Source organism: Mastomys coucha, unplaced genomic scaffold, assembly GCF_008632895.1.
Source record: "Mastomys coucha isolate ucsf_1 unplaced genomic scaffold, UCSF_Mcou_1 pScaffold7, whole genome shotgun sequence".
NCBI classification, from domain to species: Eukaryota; Metazoa; Chordata; class Mammalia; order Rodentia; family Muridae; genus Mastomys; species Mastomys coucha.
In genome coordinates this window covers 63,877,596-63,897,152 of record NW_022196913.1, presented here as the reverse complement: position 1 = coordinate 63,897,152, position 19,557 = coordinate 63,877,596, and the positions used below count along the sequence as shown (strand labels likewise).

Sequence of the window (19,557 nt, the reverse complement as noted above, 5' to 3'; positions counted from 1 at the left end):
TACAATCTCATATTCTGTTCAACATCCACAGTGGCCACAGTTGAAGACCAGCCAGCTACATCCATATTGGACAGTGGAGGTGGAGATTCTATATGATGTCAGGGTGTGAGAGCATCGGTAACTTACAAGATAAATTAAAAGTTCAGATCGGAGAAGTCAGAGAGCGTCTCCTCTCAGAGGCCTTTAGGCAGTCAGTGAACACTGCAGGTAGCCTGTGTTCTCATCTGCCTGGCAGACATTCTACACAACTTTAAAAAGTAAGCATTGCCACTTCCAGCCCCTCTTGTGGAGGATGTTATTTATTGTAAGACATCTTTTTTTTTTATTATTAAATACACTGTAGTACAAGAGACATTCCATGTCAGGTTGAGAGAAGCTGGTCACATGATTTACAAACAAACTTTTTTTTAAAACACTGTATTCGGGTGTCACTTTGAAATCAGCCAAGATGCAATGAGTCTCAGTAAAGCACTAGACCTCAAAACGGATTGCAAAAACAAGTAAGAACCGGTAATAATCGGCACAGAGACATCACATTAAAGGGGAATAAACCAACTGAAAAGACAGAGTTCTAAATACCAGGTCACCAGTGAAGGGGAAGTACATCCTCACAGAGACGTCGAAATGAGTGTGTATGGCCCGGGTATATACAAACATCGGTCTGATGCTTAAGCAAATGTAGGCATCCACATCTCTAGGCAGATTTGTAGGGGACGCGGGGAGCAATATTTCACCATAATATGTTCATTCCTTAAGGGAGTACATATTTAAGATTCACATTTAATTCAAATACCTTGTGTTGAAAACATTTCCAGCTGTTGTATACGTTTTAAGCAACAGTAAGCTACACGAGCTGTAAGACAGAGCCCCCCCTCCATCAAATTTCCCTTCTCCATCTCCCATGGTTTTCCTTCCTGCTCGAACCTATAGCTGCGAGGAGCTCGTGCTGCTTCACCGAGCTTGCGGAACATTCCCTCACCTCCGCTCGGATCGTTTTCTTAACTCACAGACCAAAGAAATAAAACGAACACGGACCTGGCCCAGAACGTGTAGGCTGCAAAATGACGTCCTCGTCTTTCTGGGTCTCTGCTCCTGAGACGCACGTCAAGATGGCAGCATAGTTGCTTGGAGGTGGTTGTGAGATTCACAGTGTTTCACTTGCAACACATTTACATATATGTAAAAAAATTTTTTGCTTCATGTTTGTGATGAATGGACCGAAAGTTGATAAATAAATAAATAAATAAATAAATAAATAAATAACGCCGAAGGGAAAGAATGAAGGCCTCAACAGCTGAGAAGAGTCGAGAACTCTGGACTTCAGCAGCAGTGATGGATTCCAGCCCCGACAACAGCCACGCCCTCCTGCACTACTATTGGCTTAAAGATCAGCCACGCCCTCCTGCACAATTATTGGCTTAAGGATGAATCCCTCCCATCCCAGTTCTTTACAATAGCATCTGAGATTCATGTATGAACTATCACGACCTGAGTCTCTACATTCCAGTTATACATTGGGAAGAATTGCCTTTCACTGCAAACTTGGACATCTGGGATTTAGGTCAATTAGCCATTCCTCTCTTGAGATTTCCTTTAACCACAATACAGGGCCAAATGGAAGGTCAAGTTTGAAAACTGAAGCCCTCTAATAGCGGATGAGGGGCTTGGGGGCAGAGCAATGAGGGCACACGGGTCTGCGCTGCCATTTTAGAAATTAGACTTGACTTAATGCCAGGTACTGCTGGCAGTGCCAATTGCTAAAGGAGAAGGTTAGGAAAAGTCTGCCCTTGACCAGGAACCCTGCTGTCCAGTCCTTGAGAGGAACAGCATTGCACACCCGCCATGCCTCTGGCTTGCCGTGTAGATCAGGGGTGACTTCGAGCTGCCCATCTTGCTATAGATTCTTGGATGTTTTGCTATCAGCCTCGAAGACACTTGCCTCCCTACGGCCCTGCAGCTTGGGTCTAGAATGCTCAGTCTCTGAGCTCAGTGTAAAGGGCGTAGAGCCAGGAAAGGTGAGCGCAATCCAAATGTGCAAGAAGAGAAAACCCACTTCTCCTTCCCAGGACTTGGACATTAGGAGAACATTTGTCTGCAATTTTCCTTTGCAAAGAGCCAGAGAACAGATTCAATGTAGAGGATGGCTTTCAGTCAGTTGTTTCAGGGAATATGTGATTTTTTTTTTTCAACACATCTTCCATCCAAGGACTGCACAGAGCTGAAAGTGTGGTGTAGTCCTTACCCACAGGAAATATGAACTGCCACATGACGTTGGAACGTTTTGGTTACTTAGCAAATATTAAGCAAATTATTCATATTGCACCCTACTTATAATTATTCTATTACCATGTGCCTATAGGTTTATACATAAACACACAAACACACTACATGTGTGCATTTGTATATGTATAAATCAAGTGTTTATAACACATATTATGTATATATTTATATATAAGTACATGAAAACATCACAAGCGGGGCTGGTGTGAGCACGTGTGCACGAGTTCTGACAGAACCCTGGAGAGGAGTGTTTGAAGCAGTTTTTTCCTAAATGAGGCTGAGTGCAACACTGGGAGTCAGCAGAAGCCAGGAGCAGAAGCACATGATGTAGCATCTCTTCTGCGTGCACTGCATGGGTCTCCTTCTGTGCTAACCTTCCACCCTGCTTCATCCAAGCTGCTAGCACGTTTCCTCCCCGGCTGTCGTGTTTATATGTTAGCATGTCTGGTGGACAGTCTAGGGGGAAGTCTATGTTTGTCCTCTGAGCTTCTGAGTCTCCATTCCCTCACCAAAAAAAAAAAATATGAATAATTTGACAACATATGCAAAAAGTGCTTGGAAATCATCAAGCGGTTGAGAAATGGATTGGATGTCAGACAGGCGTCAGGGGGAGTTTTTGGTTTGCTAACACCGTTTTTCTTTGTCCTTTATGGAGAGGGATATGTTTTAGAACGAGAATGTTTCTTTTCTAAATCTTAAAACACCACGAGAAAGGAGATAGTAGATGAACAGTGACAATTATCTTAAGGTGTCCTTGGCTCACCCAACTACTTTAAAAGCAACCAAATACTCTTTAATGCTTTGAAATCTGTACATATTCTTGAGACAACAGAGACTGGTGATAATAATAAGAATAATTAATAACAATAATAATTAGTATAGATAACTGTAGAAATTTGCACTTGCATAGACACTTTCATTTTGAGACCTTCAGGGATTTGCCAAAAAGTATAAGGAATCTCTCTCTCTCCCCCCTCTCTCCCTTCCTCCCTCTCCCTCTCCTTCTCTCTCCTCTCCTCTCTTCTCCTCTCCTCTTCACTCCTCTCCTCTTCTCTCCCTTTCCTTTCTCTCCATCTCCTTTCTTTCCATCTTTCTCCCCTCCCCCTTTCTCTCTGCTCTCTTTTTCTTGCTGAGGAAAATGCAAAACTGGAATGGAACGCTCCCACATTCTCAGTACAGACCTTTGGTGTAAACCTGCATGGCCTCCCTAGCCTTGGTCTTTTACAATGCTGCCATCTCCTTTGCTCTCTGCTGAGCATCTTGCAGCTTTTCCTCCCAGGGCAGCTGGTGAGACTCGGAGCAACAGACCTGTGTGAGTTCATAGGTCATGGCTAGCAGAAACTGGAGGAGCATGTACAAATGTGCCCTTGCTTTTCTGCCATCTCGCAGTTCCACAGTGCCTGACAGTACCATGGGTCCTTTAATGATCTATACTTAATGGTATAGATCACAGAGATATGGCTTTCGTTATATTATTATAGGTATTCTGGAGGGGTTGTTTTAATGGACGAAGAGGACAAAATAGCTCCCATCTGTCATGGGCCAGCGCAACAGAAAGGGCCATGGTATCTGCCTTGTGTGACCGCTTGCTTGAGTGGGCCTCCTGAATCGCCTTCTGCTCTCTGTCAATTTACACAGTCTTTAAAGTTTTATTGTGAGAACCGGCTCTCAGAATTTCTGCTAGAAAACACAGTGCTCCAGAAATGAAAGGGCACAAATGAAACCTATGCAGAGCTCTTGCACCTTCGGAAATAAACACCAAATAAAATGTTCTAAGGTGAATTAAGTCACTCCCTTCCTATCTGGCTCGGGTTAGTAAGGTGTCAAGTTAGTCAAACTTCCCCTCACAGAGGGGGGCAGAGAAATGGAAACACTGGTCTCCCTCGGTCTAAATGACTACCCAAATAACTGTAAATTTCTCTATAAATTTACCCTCTCTTTTAGGAAAACCAATGACCATGTGCAGACACAAATCTCCAGGCTTAGTCTGGGCACAGCCTCCCATTAGCCATACAGTGTCAAGGCTTAATTCTTTTTTTTTTTTTAACTTTTTAATGGAGTATAATTAACAAAACAGCATACTGATAATGAGTACGTTGGAATGAAACCACTCTCCCCAAACAGAGCCCCGAGCAAGAGACTTGACCTGAGAACGCTGAACGTCAACTCAGGCGGTATCCCAAGAGAGCTCCCCTTTCCCTCGGGGATGTGCCTGTCCTGCAGCCTGGTAGGTTTGAGGTGGCTGAAGGTATCCAGGCTTCAGCAGGCCTACTCAGTAAACCCTTCCCTGCCTACTGGAGAGCGCTTCCAGCTACAGATCTGGTTAACTTCCAGAAGCTGCCCAGGTTAGACCTTTTACAGATCTGCCCTGCTAATCAGGCACCACAGCTGGAACAACGGTTTCTGCACACAGGTGCACATAGGTATCAATTGACAAAGACCATGCACACTTTTGTTTGCACAGCTACAAGACAGGCGAGAGTGGAAGGTGGGGCTGGAGGGAGTTGCTGTCTGAAAAAGTTCAAGGTAAGAGAAACTTGCCTCCAAATTGAGAGCGTCTCCTGTGTTTGTCAAGGACTTGGGTTTTCCTGAAATTATATCTGAGCAAGAATCTACCTCCTTCAGTTGAGCTTCATAAAAGCTTGGTAGATAACCCCTTGAGAAACACATCAGCTCTGTCACGGTGCCCGACCACAACGTAGGATGTGCTGTTCGTCCATGCGGGCCCCACGGGAACTGTCTTTTCTTTCCATTGCAGGCCGGTATTTGTGATTGGAAGCTCTGCCCATGATGCAGAGTTCAACATCCTGTGTCCTCCTCAGAAAGGTCCTTGTGAGACGGTGCTAAGCACGCTCCTCCAGCTAATGGCTGCTGGGTTTTCCTAAGTGCGACAGACTCTGGCTCATCCCATGGCTTGTCTCTGTCTTGCTCAAGCCGTGATTTATGGTAAAGCTTCTCTCTCTCTCTCTCTCTCTCTGGTTTTCATTTCCCACAGATAAAGTTTCCCCAGATTGTACACAACTTTTCCTTCTCATACACAGGTTATAACCACCAGAAAAAAAAACAATAAGAAGAGTAGTAAATAAATAAATAATAAATAAATAGAAGTGAATCCATAGAAACACCCCGCGTTTGTATATCGGAAGTGACGGCTTAAGTCAGATGTTTGATTTTTCCCTTTTTTTATCCACATCAAAGGCAGGAATACAACAAGGCATTGTTAGTTGTGGTGGGCAAACTGGAGTGTCTGCTGATATAACAAATTAGGTTTGTTAAGGCCTTTGTCTATGTACAGTTAATAGGAATGCAGAAGCCAGATTGGTCAAGGAGAGAGGCTGAGGGCCGTGAAGCAGTGAAGACCAAAAATAAATAAATAAGTAAGTAAAGGAGAAGGGGCAAATGAAAGAAACAAACCCAGGGAAGAGAAAGAGACAATGCCAGAAGCGAGTTAATACTGTCTGTGGACGGAGAAGCACACACTGCCACCCCAGAGAGCCGCTCCTGGTCCTGTTAACACTGTCAGAGCAAAGGACGGCAAGGTCGTGACGTCAGCGGCAGTTAAGAGGTTCGTCGTGTCGGCCAGTCCGAGGAGAGCCTTGGGAAGGACTGTCTGGGGAGGAGAAGGACCCTAGCCTAGGATGTCCAGGTAGACGGGAGATGCCTTGGCCAAGTTCTGAAGGAGGGTGTGGATGCTCTTGATGTTCTTTCTCGTGTGCGGCTCCCGCTGCCAGCATCCCAGCATTAGCTCATACACCTCCTGGGGACATGTTCGAGGCCGCTGAAGGACTCTGCCCTGGGTGATGCACTCTATCACCTGGAGGGAGACCAGAGGCAGGATTAGCAGGACATAAGGCAAGATGTGGGAAAGGAGGGAGGAGCCAGGAAGGGCCTCTCCTTCTTTTAACTCTTTAAAAGTCAAGCAGGATTACACTGCTTCTCTCTAGGTAACTTATGTTTATACAGATGCCTGTGTGTTGATTAAATCAGGACAATTAGCATGTGTAACTTCTTAACCATTTGCCAACAGAGAGGAGCTGATACGGCCCCGTAGTGGAATAACATTCAGCCCCTTGTAATAAAGAAAGGCTTTTATGAATGATTAGGAGGGAGGAGGTAGAAGGTTCTCAGCCCCATCTTCCCCTTACAGGCTTCCAGTGGGAGAGACAGGGCTTTTGTTTGTAGGCATGGGCTTGCTACATAGCCCAGACTGCTGGCCTAGAACTCATGACCCTCTTGCCTCAGCCTCAGAGAAAGCCTGCTCATTATTTGCTCACCAGGAAGAGAGCCACTGTGACTTCACAAAAACTAGTATAGGCACAATTTACTCACAAAGCGTCATCTAAATCCCACACAGAAAGTCCTACGTGTTTCAGGTTTTACTGGCTGAGGGTAGAGTCTGAACCATTTTTGTGTGAGGTGCTGACTGACAGGGACACCCTGACAGCCAAAGTGACTAGGCTCACTGGATATCAGAGCTGAGTTTAAAAACACAGGCATGGAGGTGAGAGAGACTGGAAACAACCTGACAGAGGTGTTATGCCTCAACACAGACACACTGCCGGCTCTCCCTATCCATGGGCTCCAGATGCGCATCCGAACAGCAGCAGACGGGAGATACGAGCAGAAAATGACATCTGTACCGAGCATGTGCGGATGTCATCACTCCCTAAACACGCTGCATGATTGATCGCCGTTCACATGGCGTCTGTGTACACTGTTCCTGAGAATGAGCTGGAGATGACCCACGTGAAAGGAGATCCCCAGGTTGCTTTTGGATCATACATTATTTGGTATTAGGAGTTTGAGTGTTCTAATTTGGTCGGGGGTGGGTGGGTGCGGGGTGTGGCTCTTGGAACCGATTCCCCACTGATTTCAGCAGGTAACAGATTGCAAAGGAATTGGAATAGGCAGACAAACGTTTGAGATTTTCACAGTAGTTAATATTATAGTAAAATCTAGAGGGGTAAGGCACGTTAGCTTTTCTGGAACACTGTGGGAACTCTTGCCAGACTGAGGGACATGGGCCGATAAGGCTGCCCTTAATTTGTTGGATGAGCAATGTAAAATCATTCCTTGGCCCTGTCATTAGAAGGAGCGAGTTTGGGTCAGAAAACACAGTGCCTCTCTTTCTCCAAAATTACTAAAATGAGGCTGTGAAATTCAGGTACACAGCTGGCTCTCTGGAAAGAGCTCTTAACTCAAACAAAGCCACATATGACCACGTCCTGGTTCCCAGGTCAAGAACCTTCAGAATATGGCTGCCTCTTAGATTGCTGCGTTAGTAGTACTGTGTGTGTGTGTGTGTGTGTGTGTGTGTGTATGTGTGTGTGTATGTGTATGTGTGTACATGCATGTGTGTATGTGTGTGTGTATGCGTGTGTGTGTGTACATGCGTGTGTGCATTTCAGGGTGGGAATCTCTCCCAAATATTGCCCACCTCATTGTTTGATAGCTGGTACCAGGGCTGCTTGCCGTAGGTGAAGATCTCCCACAACACAACTCCCAGGCTCCAGACGTCACTCTCGGTGGTGAATTTCCTGTACATGATGCTCTCTGGAGGCATCCATCGGATGGGCAACATAGTGTGGCCACCGACCTGTCGGGGAAGGTGTCAATAGGAGTGTCAGTCACATCTGGAACCAGTGTGGAAGGTTGCAGTTTGGGAGGTGGCTCCTTCAAGGGACACTCAGGTAATGGAGTCAGAGAGTAGAGAATGGGCAAAACAACATTTTAAATGTTCTTTGCAATTCTCCTTCCCTCAAAACCAGAGGAGGGCAGAGGACATTCAGCTGATGTCCATTTTGGCTTTACAAAAGCCTTCATGTACTTTCTGTTGGGAGGACCAACCCATCCATTCATCAACGTGATAATTTTGACCAAGATAACAAGCAAAGAGTTCTTCCTCCCAGCCTGGTAGTGCCCAGGATAGAAGCTGCGATTTCCATTTTACTGACAAGCAACCAAGGTTCGTGAGCTATATTTCTGTACTCAAAGCTTTAGATTCCCCTCTATGATAGGGTGATACTACTTAGTTTATTAACAGCAACAGATAAATTTACTTTTCTGGAAAAAAAATACCCATTTCAGTAAGAACAGAAGCCCAAGCATCACCTGGAGATAGAGCAGCCACAGCCAAGCATCACCTGGAGATAGCGCAGCCACAGAAACCTGACTGACACAGTTCTGGCAAATCCCCTCACACCACCGAGGCCACGGGTGTGGACACTCAACAGCCTGAATTAGACATGGTTCAAGTTGAAGAGCTCATGGAAGCACCGCCCAGCTTTCATTCTCAATATTGATTTGTGGCTTTTTATACAAAGGAAATGAACCAGCCCATGTGTCTGATGGCTAGGAAATGCCATAACCCATGTGGCAGAAATCCAGACCAACAGGAAGGGAGTACAAGGCAGTATGGCGAAGCCAACTGTGTGGATACCCACCTGGCTGACCCGCCATCTCCACACTCAGAACATTGACCATGAGAAGCTGCTCACATACATGGAGGGCCCAACATTTCCCAATGCTTAGAAGGAATCATGGCCCAATGGTAAGTGACACCCCAGGATCCGGCGGCCTTGGCCACAGTAAAGTGAAAACTGTTCTGTGGACAGGCAGAGACTGGTTCTGATGCCTCCCAAGCCAGGTACACATCCCCCCAGCCGTATTCATGCATTCTCCAGTACTTGGTCCGGCCATGTAACACTTCTGTTTCCGTGCGTGACATCCTCTCAGAACACACTTGGAAAGATTTCCATGGTTGACAGACATCTGCCCTCTGCTCGATCACGTTTCACATAAGTGCTGTGCTTCACGGAACTCTCATGATGAGACTGCATCACCGGTTAGTGTTTGCCCAAGGTGACACTTTGACCCATGGCACAGACAAGTTTAAGGTCTAGCTGTCCCCTCTGGCCTTTTTCATTCACACAGCAGACATTAGTTGGGGACCTCATGAAGCCCTAAATGCAGTATGTCTCATTATCATAAAAGACAGATGTCCAGGGGTTACTGTGAGCCTTTCAAATTGACAGGTCACAGTCTGTGGCTTTGTCTTCTGGCTGTACTAAGTCCTAGTGTTAATGCATCAGAAGGGGAGCATCTTAGACAAAGGATGTCAAGTGTCTGCTAATATTTTCTGAGAAGGTTTAGGGTTGGAGATGGGCATGTGTCTTTCAGTTCCTTCCTCTGCAGATCTTTCTGTGAGAGCCACTTATAAATAAATGTGTTTCTCAGAAATCCTGAAGGACAAAAGGCTAAAAAAAGAAAGAAAGAAGGAAAGAAAGAAAGAAGAAAGAAGAAAGAGAAAGTATCCAACTGCATGGTAGAGGAGCCAGCAAGGCCTGGAACTAGATGGGGGGAGGGGCAGGGACTTGGGTGGAAAAAAAATATAATCATTTGTTCTGTGGAAATGCTCAAGTTGTAATCCAGTTTGTGATCAGCACGTATTGAAGTGTGAGCCCAAGTGTCAGCTTTGCACACCAGCCCTTACGAGTAGGAACTGCTTGAGGTCCTCAGGTCATACCGCCCTCACAAGCCGGTAGCATACCTCCCAGGCCTGTAGCTTGGCCCTTCTTAGAGATTCAAACCACAGAGCATGTTCAAGCATCTGAGAAGTTCAGCGGATGAGAAGGGATTTAACTTTTCTAGTTACTAAGGCATATCAACATATATCTGTGGGAGGGAGGCCTTCTAGAGCCAGACATTGGGGCGTGCTGATTTCGAGAGCTTCCAGGCTGTCTTGAGTACCCACAATGCCACACCGTGTTCACCACTGTTTTGTGATCAGAGACATTGGCCTCTTTTGGCTATTCCCAATGTGGACCGTGCTGACCAATGGTAATGCTGTGCCCTGGTTTCTCTAGACTGTGGATGAGAATCAATACATGTGTCTGTCATATTCCTCAGCTGCCAGTGACTTCAAGGTTACAACCCCAAGTGGACCAGAGGCTCTGTCTCAGTTTACCAGTGGCCAAAGGAAAAGCTCTTGTTTCCTGACACTCAAGTCTCGATGTACACGTCTCTCTATCGTGGTATTTCTTCTCTGCTTGAACTCTTTGGGCCAGATTCTATTTTCCCTTTTCTCTCTATTTCTTTCCAGGTTCTCTGTGGGGATTCCATGTATGTTACGTAGAGAATACCTTCTTCTGTTTTCAGACGTGTGAGTGATGTGATATTCTAACAAGAGTTCATGCAGGACCCACACGTCTTCTTGGCCCACTTAGAACAACCTGCACAAAACTTTGTAGCTCTTTCCTCAGGATTTTCAGGCATGTCACAAGAACAGACCCACTAGAGGAGCAGTCACAGTGGTAGCAAATCACTGTCATGTTTCTGTTGTAGGCACTCCATGGCTTTCAGGCCATACAGAACTCCAATCTATTCACAGCAGAGTACAGGGAGCCATTTGTTCTGAACTGTACTTCTTGGCAACCTGCCCTCACACCCTTGCTTAAATATTTGTGAGACTGAATTTAGTTTTCAAGTAGGGCACTGGGTGTCAGAATCACTGCCTCTGGTTGCCCACTAGCCAGGGGTGCTGGGAGATGCTCCAAGATGCTCCAAGTCAGGGTGGGGCCGGCTGGTAGAACAAATGGGAGGTGAACATCCAGCTATAGCAGCAGTGCTGACTGAAACTTGTGATTTGGAAACTGTTTCTAGTTCCTGATGTGTTACTGGCAACCATCCTGGGCTGGTTCCCATTGTTTTTGATTGGTTAAATGCATAGGGTTAGGGTAGCCCTCCGATACTTCCAGTATGACTCGAGGACCCCACAGATGATTTTGTAACTACAAATCACCACTTTGCATTGCTCATCATCCATTCCCAGATGGTATATCACCCTCTACAAAGACTCTCCATTCAGTTTTCTCAGTGCAGATACTAGCCGATTTCACTTTATCCTGATGGTTTTCTTGATGGTCAAACACATGTTCTAAGTACAGTCAGAAAGCTGAGTCATGGATGCTCACCCAGGAAAAACTTATTCAGACTTTATGCAAGGTCTGATCTCCCCATAACCAAAGTTCTTTTAAAGGCGGGTTCATACGTCATTTTTTTTTTCAAGGAAGCATTCCTTCTGTTTCCTTAGTGTGTAGCTATGTGAGCACATTGGATGCTGCTGTCTGCTAAGGCACTATATCACTAATAAAGCTAACTGGTAGGGTTGTTGGTGAGCCAAGAGGTGGGTTTTTACAAGGGCCGATGCTTTTGGAGAAAGATTCACAGTATGTTCTTTAAGAGCGATTAGCAGTTGCTGCTCTCTGTCCCAAGTCAAATTCCTTCTCTTAACAATAGATTGAACAAAGCCTTAGTTCAGATTCAAGGAAAGTCAGTTTTATTTGTTATTTGATGTTTCTGGGGGGAAGGTAAGTACTGGGGTTGGATGGAGAGATGGCTCAAAGGTTAAGAACTAATACTGCTCTTGCAGAGGACTTAAGTTCATTTCTAGCCTGTAATTCCAGATCAAGGGGCATTAATGTCTCTGACCTCTGTGAACACCTGTGCTCATGTGTCTGTGTGCGTGCGTGCCCATACACACACACACACACACACACACACAACTAAAGTAAATATTTTTAAAAGGTTTAATTAATGAGATTCTTAACTTCTTAAGACCATGGGTCTGCAAGTAGGGGCTCTCTAAGATGTTCTAGAAACCCTGCTCTCAGAACAATGACCACACAGTGCAGAGATGCTCTTGCTATGGAGTTGGGTGGACTCCATCAGAACGGAGGGCTAGGAAGATTTCCTGCTTCAACATTGTGGGAGTAGTGATCGTAACCTGGTCACCAGGTCTCCACTCCTTCCTTCTAAGGTTGGAGCAAAAGGAAAGAGCCTGAAGAAGGCCAATGAAACCACGAATCATAGAAAGACCCTTCGATGAAAGCTGTATATTGCTTCAACATGGCTGGACCAACGGAGTTAAGGAGACAATGTCTGAGGCCCAGGGACCAGATACGTGAAGCTAGCCAAGAACCCTGCAACATCAGGAAAAGCAGAGGACCTCATGATTTTGATAGCAATTAACATAGCGTATCAAATAAGTGGTCAAAATAAAAAATTACAGCTACACGTTTTGAATTGACTGTCCCCCCAACTCTATCAACTGGAATAGTATTAAGAGAGAGAGAGAGAGAGAGAGAGAGAGAGAGAGAGAGAGAGAGAGAAGGAAAGAAAGGAGAGAGAGGGGGGAAGAAACTCTGGAGAAAAGAATCAAAGCAAAACTCTTTTGAATAAGAATCCATGGGTTAGAGAGATGGCTCAGAGGTTAAGAACACTGACTGCTCTTCCAGAGGTCCTGAGTTCAATTCCCAGCACCCACATGATGGCTCACAACCATCTGTAATGGGATCTGATGCCCTCTTTTGGTGTGTTCGAAGGTAGCGACAGTGTACTCACATACATTAAATAAATAAGTAAATAAATCTTTAAAAAAATTCATGATTTTACTATTTTTAAATCATGATGGCATCATTACAACTACACAATTTATTTTTTGAAGATATATTTATTTACACTTTATGTACAGTGGCTGGTTTGCTTCCACATAGGCCTAGTCACTGTGTTCATGCAGTGCCCGAGGAAGCCAGAAGAGGGAGTCAGATCCCCTCGGTCTGGATTTAAAAAGGGTCGTGAGCTGTCCTTTGGGTCCTGGGAATCACACCCACATCCTTTGCAAGAGCAACAAATGCTCCCAACAGTTCAGCCCTCTCTTCAGCCTCTCCAAAATTTACTTCTTGCCTAAGAAATTCACAGGATATAATCTGCCGTCATTAGTCATTGTAAATTGTGTGAAGTTCCGTGTGACTTAAAAAGTTCCTTCTCTCCATTCAGAGACAGGGATTTGGTGTAATTAAAGAAGTTTCTGCTCAAGTATAAGAATAAACTAGTGATGGGAAGCATTGTTTCATGTCTCCTCTTCATGCTGACAGCCTAGGCTTTTTTAATTCTTGTTTGCCCTGCACACATGCACACGTGCACACACATACACGCACACGCACATGCATACCTACACCCACACGTACACCCACTCTCACACACCATCTTTATCCCTGGCCACAGTGAGTGAGGCGTGTCCAGTCCATTTCCCAGACACACTGGGAGATGGGAAAAGTGAAGCCATTAGCTGTTCTAGTCATTTGGCTTTTCCCAAAGTGCAGTGATGGTTCACATCTGCTCTTCTCTTTTCTGTAGCCGCTGTTCTCAGGAACCCTAGCTGTCAGTCAGTCCAGGATCAATTCTGATCCTTGGAACCTCTCCTCAGATATCTGTGGTGTGAATGCAGTTCAACTACCTGGTCGGTGCTCAATCTACCCCAGCTTGTCTCTTGTCTCCTCATCTGGAAATTCTCATCCGGTTCCCTGATGGATTCCATTCTGTGTAGTGGAGGCTCACAGGGAGGCAAGAACAGACCAATGCCAATGCCCAGCTCAGTCTGAAACCACGGGTGTTTGAAGACAAGCTCTGCTGACCTGGGACCTTCTAAACTTGACCAACAAAGACCAATGATGCCTAGGGGGGCTACTTTCAGCTTGTGGTATTTACTCGCCCAGCGAGTGACAACTTGTTTGGAAGCAAGACATTTGACTCCCTCAGAAACAAGCTGGCCAAAGGGCAAGCCCCATTAAGAGATGATCGGCTGTCCGAGGCTTTTGGTTGCATTAAATATTGAAAGGGCTCCTGGACCTCCACATAACGCACATGCATGACTGCTTTGCTCTCCCCCGACCTGTTCCTTAAAATATTAATAAAAGCTGTAAACTTTAAGCAGCAGTTGGGCCTCATTTGCTCACCATGACAGCATCTGTGTTAGAAGGTTAAACACAGGAGAGCCAAGCAACATCTTCCCCCTGAAGAAGAACCTGGGAGGAGCCTTGTGGTTGGACTGTGGGTTGTGACCACATCCAGGAGGATGAAAGTTCTGTCAGGAAGCAGGAGCTAGGGCTCCCACAGGGCTGGTATCGAGTGGGAGATAATGCCAGGAGAGAAATTCAGAATGTGTTTTTAACTCCTCAGTGAAGCATCCCCTGGTCATCCAGGAGAAGTTTTGGTGCCAGTCTGGCCACCCTACCCTCTCTTGTACATCCAAGACTGATTATAGCCAACCCTGAAACCGCTGATATTTAAAACCTTGAATATTTATGTTTACTTCTTCACGTTTATAGAAACAATCTGGTCATTAGTGTAGTGACTTCAAGGCCAAATACTGTAGCATTAGCCAGAGGGGGTGTCTGCAAACTTCATGTCAACGATAGTGTTTTCCAAATGCCCTTTTCACAGTTACATCATCTCAGTCCTGCCAGAGTGAGGCAGGCTAGCGTATGGATTGAAGAACACCGCACACTGCCGCCACTGTCCTCTGTCACTCAGATGGTAAATGTGCTGATGAGCCACACTCAGAACGCCGCTTTCACTGAGAACTTTTTTGCATATGACAAATGGAGTCCAGCATCTCTCTCCTCAGCAGCGCCTCCCTCAGAGGCCACTATGGTCCAGAGGAATTGAGCAGTTCTGAGAACTAGAAGATAGGCCATCATGACTCAGCTTCTAAGTCTGTGGTGGCCTCTCAGATGATTATCATGGTCCAACTGGAGGCCTGACCTGCTGACCCCACGGACCCCACTTGACCTTGCTGATCTCACTGACCCCATTGACTCTGCTGCCATTTTAGATGGGGAATCAGATCATTCGCAGTGGAGGTGGTAGGCCAGGCTCTGCCCTTGGATCTGCTCAAGCTCCCGCAGGGTTGCTAAGAGAGAGTGGGAAAACCCTGGAAAGCCCTAACAAGATAGGGTAAGGCCCAATGACGACCTAGAGTCCCCATTACCTCAAGTAACCCATAGTTTAGGGCCGACCTCTGTGCCACTGGCTTGTGCGCTGTTCATAGTCTAAGGGGCCTACTGTTCTTAGTTTGAGTTGATACAGCTTTCTTCTTGGCTTGTATTTGGCTTTGAGAAAAAGCAGTACGCCTTCTCCCATTAGGGTGTGCGGCTGCAGTCACAGTGATGTCAAGAAATCACTTTGGGGTTCTTTAAGTAAAATGAAATTAAGGGCTGGAGGGATTACTGCTCTTCCATAGGACCCAGGATTGGTTCCCAGTACCCACATGAAGGCTCACAACCATCTGTCACTCCAGTTCCAGGGGATCTGCTGCCCTCTTCTGGCCAACTGTGGGGACTGCACATGTGCACTTACACGTAAGCGAACATTCAGTATACACTTTGTTAAGCTCCATCTTTAAATGTTCAATGTTACTAAACCATTTTTCCTTTGTGAGCATTGTGATGTCCAACCTAGGAGACCAAATGATAGTTCATACAGGAGGTTTTCATGGTGATAAGCCACAGGGATGGACAGGGTTCTGGGATAAGATAGGAAAGCTGCAGAGACATATACCTGTAGCATTCTCTGTGTTAAGGTTTCTGTGTTGTGGCGGTTCAGTGCCAAATTTCAGCGTGAAGTGTTGCTATGACAATAATCCAGATAGAGTGGCAGGCATCTTGTTCAAGGCTCCTATTGCTATGGCAAAGTACCGTGACCAAAAGAGTCTCAGGGCGGGAATCAGTTATTCTGACTTCCAGTCTGCAGTTCATCATCTGTAGAAGTCAGAGTAGGAACTCCAGGCAGAAAGCTGGAAGCATGTGACTGGAGAGGCCATTGCTGAATGCTGCTTACTGGCTTGCTTCTCATAACTTGCTCAGCCTGCTTTCTTAGAGAACCAGGACCACCCTGGCATTACCAATCATGAACTGAGCCCCCTGCATCAAACATTAATACAGCTCTGCCTACAGGTCAATTTTATGGAGGTCTTCTCTCAGTTGAGGCTCCCTTCTCTCAGCGGACAAAACTCCTGGCTTCACAGGTGGGATTCCAGGTAGTGAGGATTGTTGAAATAGAGAGGGGGTGGGGGTGGTGGGTGAAAGACTTTTCCATGTGAGAGGCAGCCCTTGTGGTATTACCTCATGGTAATGATTACACCACAGGCCATGGGTGAAGAGACACCACTATTAGCTCCAGGCTCAGTCAATGCTGGAGACCCAACCAGAATCTACCTCCTGTCATGAACTCAAGATGGAGATAATACACTAGAACTAGATAAAAAGGCATAGCCTCTTTCCTTTTACTGGGGAAGTCTAATTTGATACGGAGACTGAGCCATGTCCACTTGAGTCTAACAGTAACAGGGGGGCTTTCTCTAGGGAACTCACATGTCAACTTATCATGGCTATCTATGGTCCTTTTAATATATATATATATATGTATATATATGTACATATATATGTATATATCATATATATATACATATATATATGATGCTTAGAGATCATCATGCTGCATGCAAGGGATATCATGAGCCCTTGTGATGCTCATGAGAATTAAGATCATAACTCAGTTACTAAGTGCTGGATTTGTGTGTTCCATGCTCTTTCTGTGTCTGTTTTAGATTCACCTACAGATCAAACATATCAATAAGAGCACATCTATTACGAAGCTCGGCTCTTTCTCCGTGGGAAAACGGGGCTCAGTTTCTGGCAAATAGCTTTTCTGCTCACAGCAGTGAATTTCTATTTTTTCTTTCTAAGAAAAAGCTATGTGGTGTAGCTTTCCACTGCTTCCCACCAAGGCAACCCAATGCTTCAGGAAGGAGAAAAAAAGAGGGGGGAGCTTAGGGGTGGTGTGTGGTTTTAAAAACCCTTACATTTCATTTTTAACATTTTGTGTGATTATTGAATTAAACATCATAATGGATCATGAAAAAGAGTGTCTTGTCCCCAAGTCCTAGTTAAAATGGATGCTTTATACGCAGGCACCATGTTTATCCTTTGTCTTTCTGAGCCCCTGAACTGGGCATGAATCTTGCTGCAGAAGCACTAATCAGAAGAGAGCAGACAGGTGCTGCTGTCCTCAGACCCATTTCCTGTTCTGCTGTGGCCGCTGGCTAGGCGCTGTAACATAGATCTTAAATGACTGGCAGTGACCTGAGTGTCTCATGCTTGGTCTCCACCTTGGGATGCTCCTGGGAGGTAACGACCTAAAGGTAAGAGCCTTTAGGAGGCGGGGCCTTGTGGAGGAGAGGTCACTGGGTGTGTGCCCTTGAGAGGGGTATTGGGACCCAAGGCCTTTCCTCTCTCTTTCTACTTCTCAGCTCCTAGGAGGCAAATAAGTTACCTTTACTGCATCTCCCACCATGGTGTATACACATACCACAGACCACCAACTGTTGGACCAAGGAACCATGGACCAAACCTCTAAACCCATGAGCCAAAATAAAGATCCTCTTTCTACATTGTTCAATTCCTGTGTCTGCATTGGTGAGGAAATACAATTAACATACAAGGTGAATCTGAATTATTACTTAAGGGGCTGCTGCAGTAACTTCATTGCATTGAAAAGGAACGCACCTGTAAGTCCACATCTGGCCTGCAACTCCCACTAGAGCAAGTTCTAAAACAGATGTTAGATTTCTGTAAAGTCAGCATCAAACCAAAGCACACATTGAGGAAACAGCTTTGGCCTAATGACAAAAATCTCAGCACCAAGACTTGACATATATGTTTTCATCATGCATAGACACACACTTACTAAATATTTATAAAGTATTACTTGAGGTTGAACATTAACACTTATGAAATAGCTAATATTCTGTATAATCTTTTAAAGCATTTTGAGTACAAAACACAGTTTCATTGTATGAAATTTTCCAGTTTTTGATGTCATGTCATCACTTAAAAAGTTTTGGATTTTCCTCAAGCCAGACAAGATTCCAGCATGAAGGGAAGAGGTGGGCGAATGGCCACATAGCCAAGAGAGAACACAGGTTATGTGCAGTGTGTGTAGGGATGGATCTGGGATGGGTGTATGTGATGGTTTGTGTATGCCAGGGAGTGGCACTATTGGGAGGTGTGGAGGTTGGAGTAGGGTTGGCATTGTGGGGGTGGGTGTAAGATCCTCACCCTAGCTGCCTGGAAGTCAGTATTCTGCTAGCAGCCGTCAGATGAAGATGTAGAGCTCTCAGCTCCTCCTGCACCATGCCTGCCTGGATGCTGGCATGCCCCACCGTGATGATAATGGACTGAACCTCTGAACCTGTAAGCCAGCCCCAATTAAATGTCATCCTTATAAGAGTGGCCTTGGTCGTGGTATCTGTTCACAGCAGTAAAACCCTAATACAGGGTGGGAGTGGGAGAATATGATTAATATATATCACAAGACATTCTCAAAAAACTAATATAAAGGGGAGTGGGGGAGAAGATATTTTCAGATTTTCAAATCAGGATGTCCAACCTGTATGCCTACAAAGCTTGCTGTGTCTGGGTAGTATTTAAGGCAGACTACTTTATATTAAAGATATTCCAACAAATTCACAGCCTGTGATCTACTAGACTTACCATTTACTACGGAGGGGAACCAACACATACAACCCTCAAGTCAACAGCCATAGTGAGGAACCAAACGGGCAAGGGGAGACAGGTGCTTTTGATCCACTAACTTTCCCCATCCGTCAGTCACTATTCCATTTCGGCCTCTCTGCCTGCCTTCCCTAAGTCCACCAGGTCACATGACTAGCTATGCAAGCCAGCTAAGGCCATCACCAGCACTTCTGAGCCCGAGGAAACAAGCCCCTTCTCTGACCTCAGCACAGTCTACAATGATCACTACACAACATCCATAACTTGTGCCTTGCTTGGGAAGACGTGGGAGGATCTGAGAGGCAAAGAGGGAGGGCTGTAGGGGAACCCTGGTGCTCTGAACCCTCTCCCCCACTAGCACTAGTGTATCTGTGCTGGTTTGAATGAAACTGAGCCCCATAGACTCATAGGGAGTGGCATTATTGGAGGTGTGGCCTTGTTTCTCTCCTCTCTCTCTCTCTCTCTCTCTCTCTCTCTCTCTCTCTCTCTCTCTCTCTCTCCTCTCTCTCTCTCTCCCCTGCTGCCTGCAGATTCAGGTGCAGAACAGCTCCTCTCCAGCACCATGTCTACCTTCATGCGACCATTCCTCCTGCCGTGCTCATAGTGGACTGAACCTCTGAATTGTAATCCAGCTCCAGTTAATGCTTTCTTTTATAAGCATTGTCATGGTCACGGTGTCTCTTCACAACAATAGAACCCTAAGGAAGACAGTACCCTTCTACTTCTCAGAACTCCTAAGACTTTCTCTTTTGATTTTCTCTGGTTCTTCTGTTGGACATTCCAGATTGGGAAGCCCTTCCCTATACCTGTCCTTATTTTTCCTATTTCACCCCAATATTCTGCCAGGTATGTGATCATGTCTCTA

General features: G+C 45.5%; 1 protein-coding gene across 6 annotated transcripts in view; it reads right to left on the bottom strand.

Moving 5' to 3' along the window:
* Nucleotides 1–281: 281 nt before the first annotated feature.
* The window catches only part of Ntrk2 (neurotrophic receptor tyrosine kinase 2), a 331,243-nt gene continuing 311,967 nt past the window's right edge, over nt 282–19,557 (bottom strand). For all 6 annotated transcript variants that reach the window (XM_031359018.1, XM_031359015.1, XM_031359013.1 and 3 more), the window contains 2 exons: nt 7,718–7,876; nt 282–6,094 (listed from right to left, as the gene is read on the bottom strand). In XM_031359018.1, the coding sequence (XP_031214878.1) occupies nt 5,909–6,094; nt 7,718–7,876 (345 nt within the window). In that variant the 3' untranslated portion in view covers nt 282–5,908. The remainder of the gene's footprint in view (nt 6,095–7,717; nt 7,877–19,557) is intronic.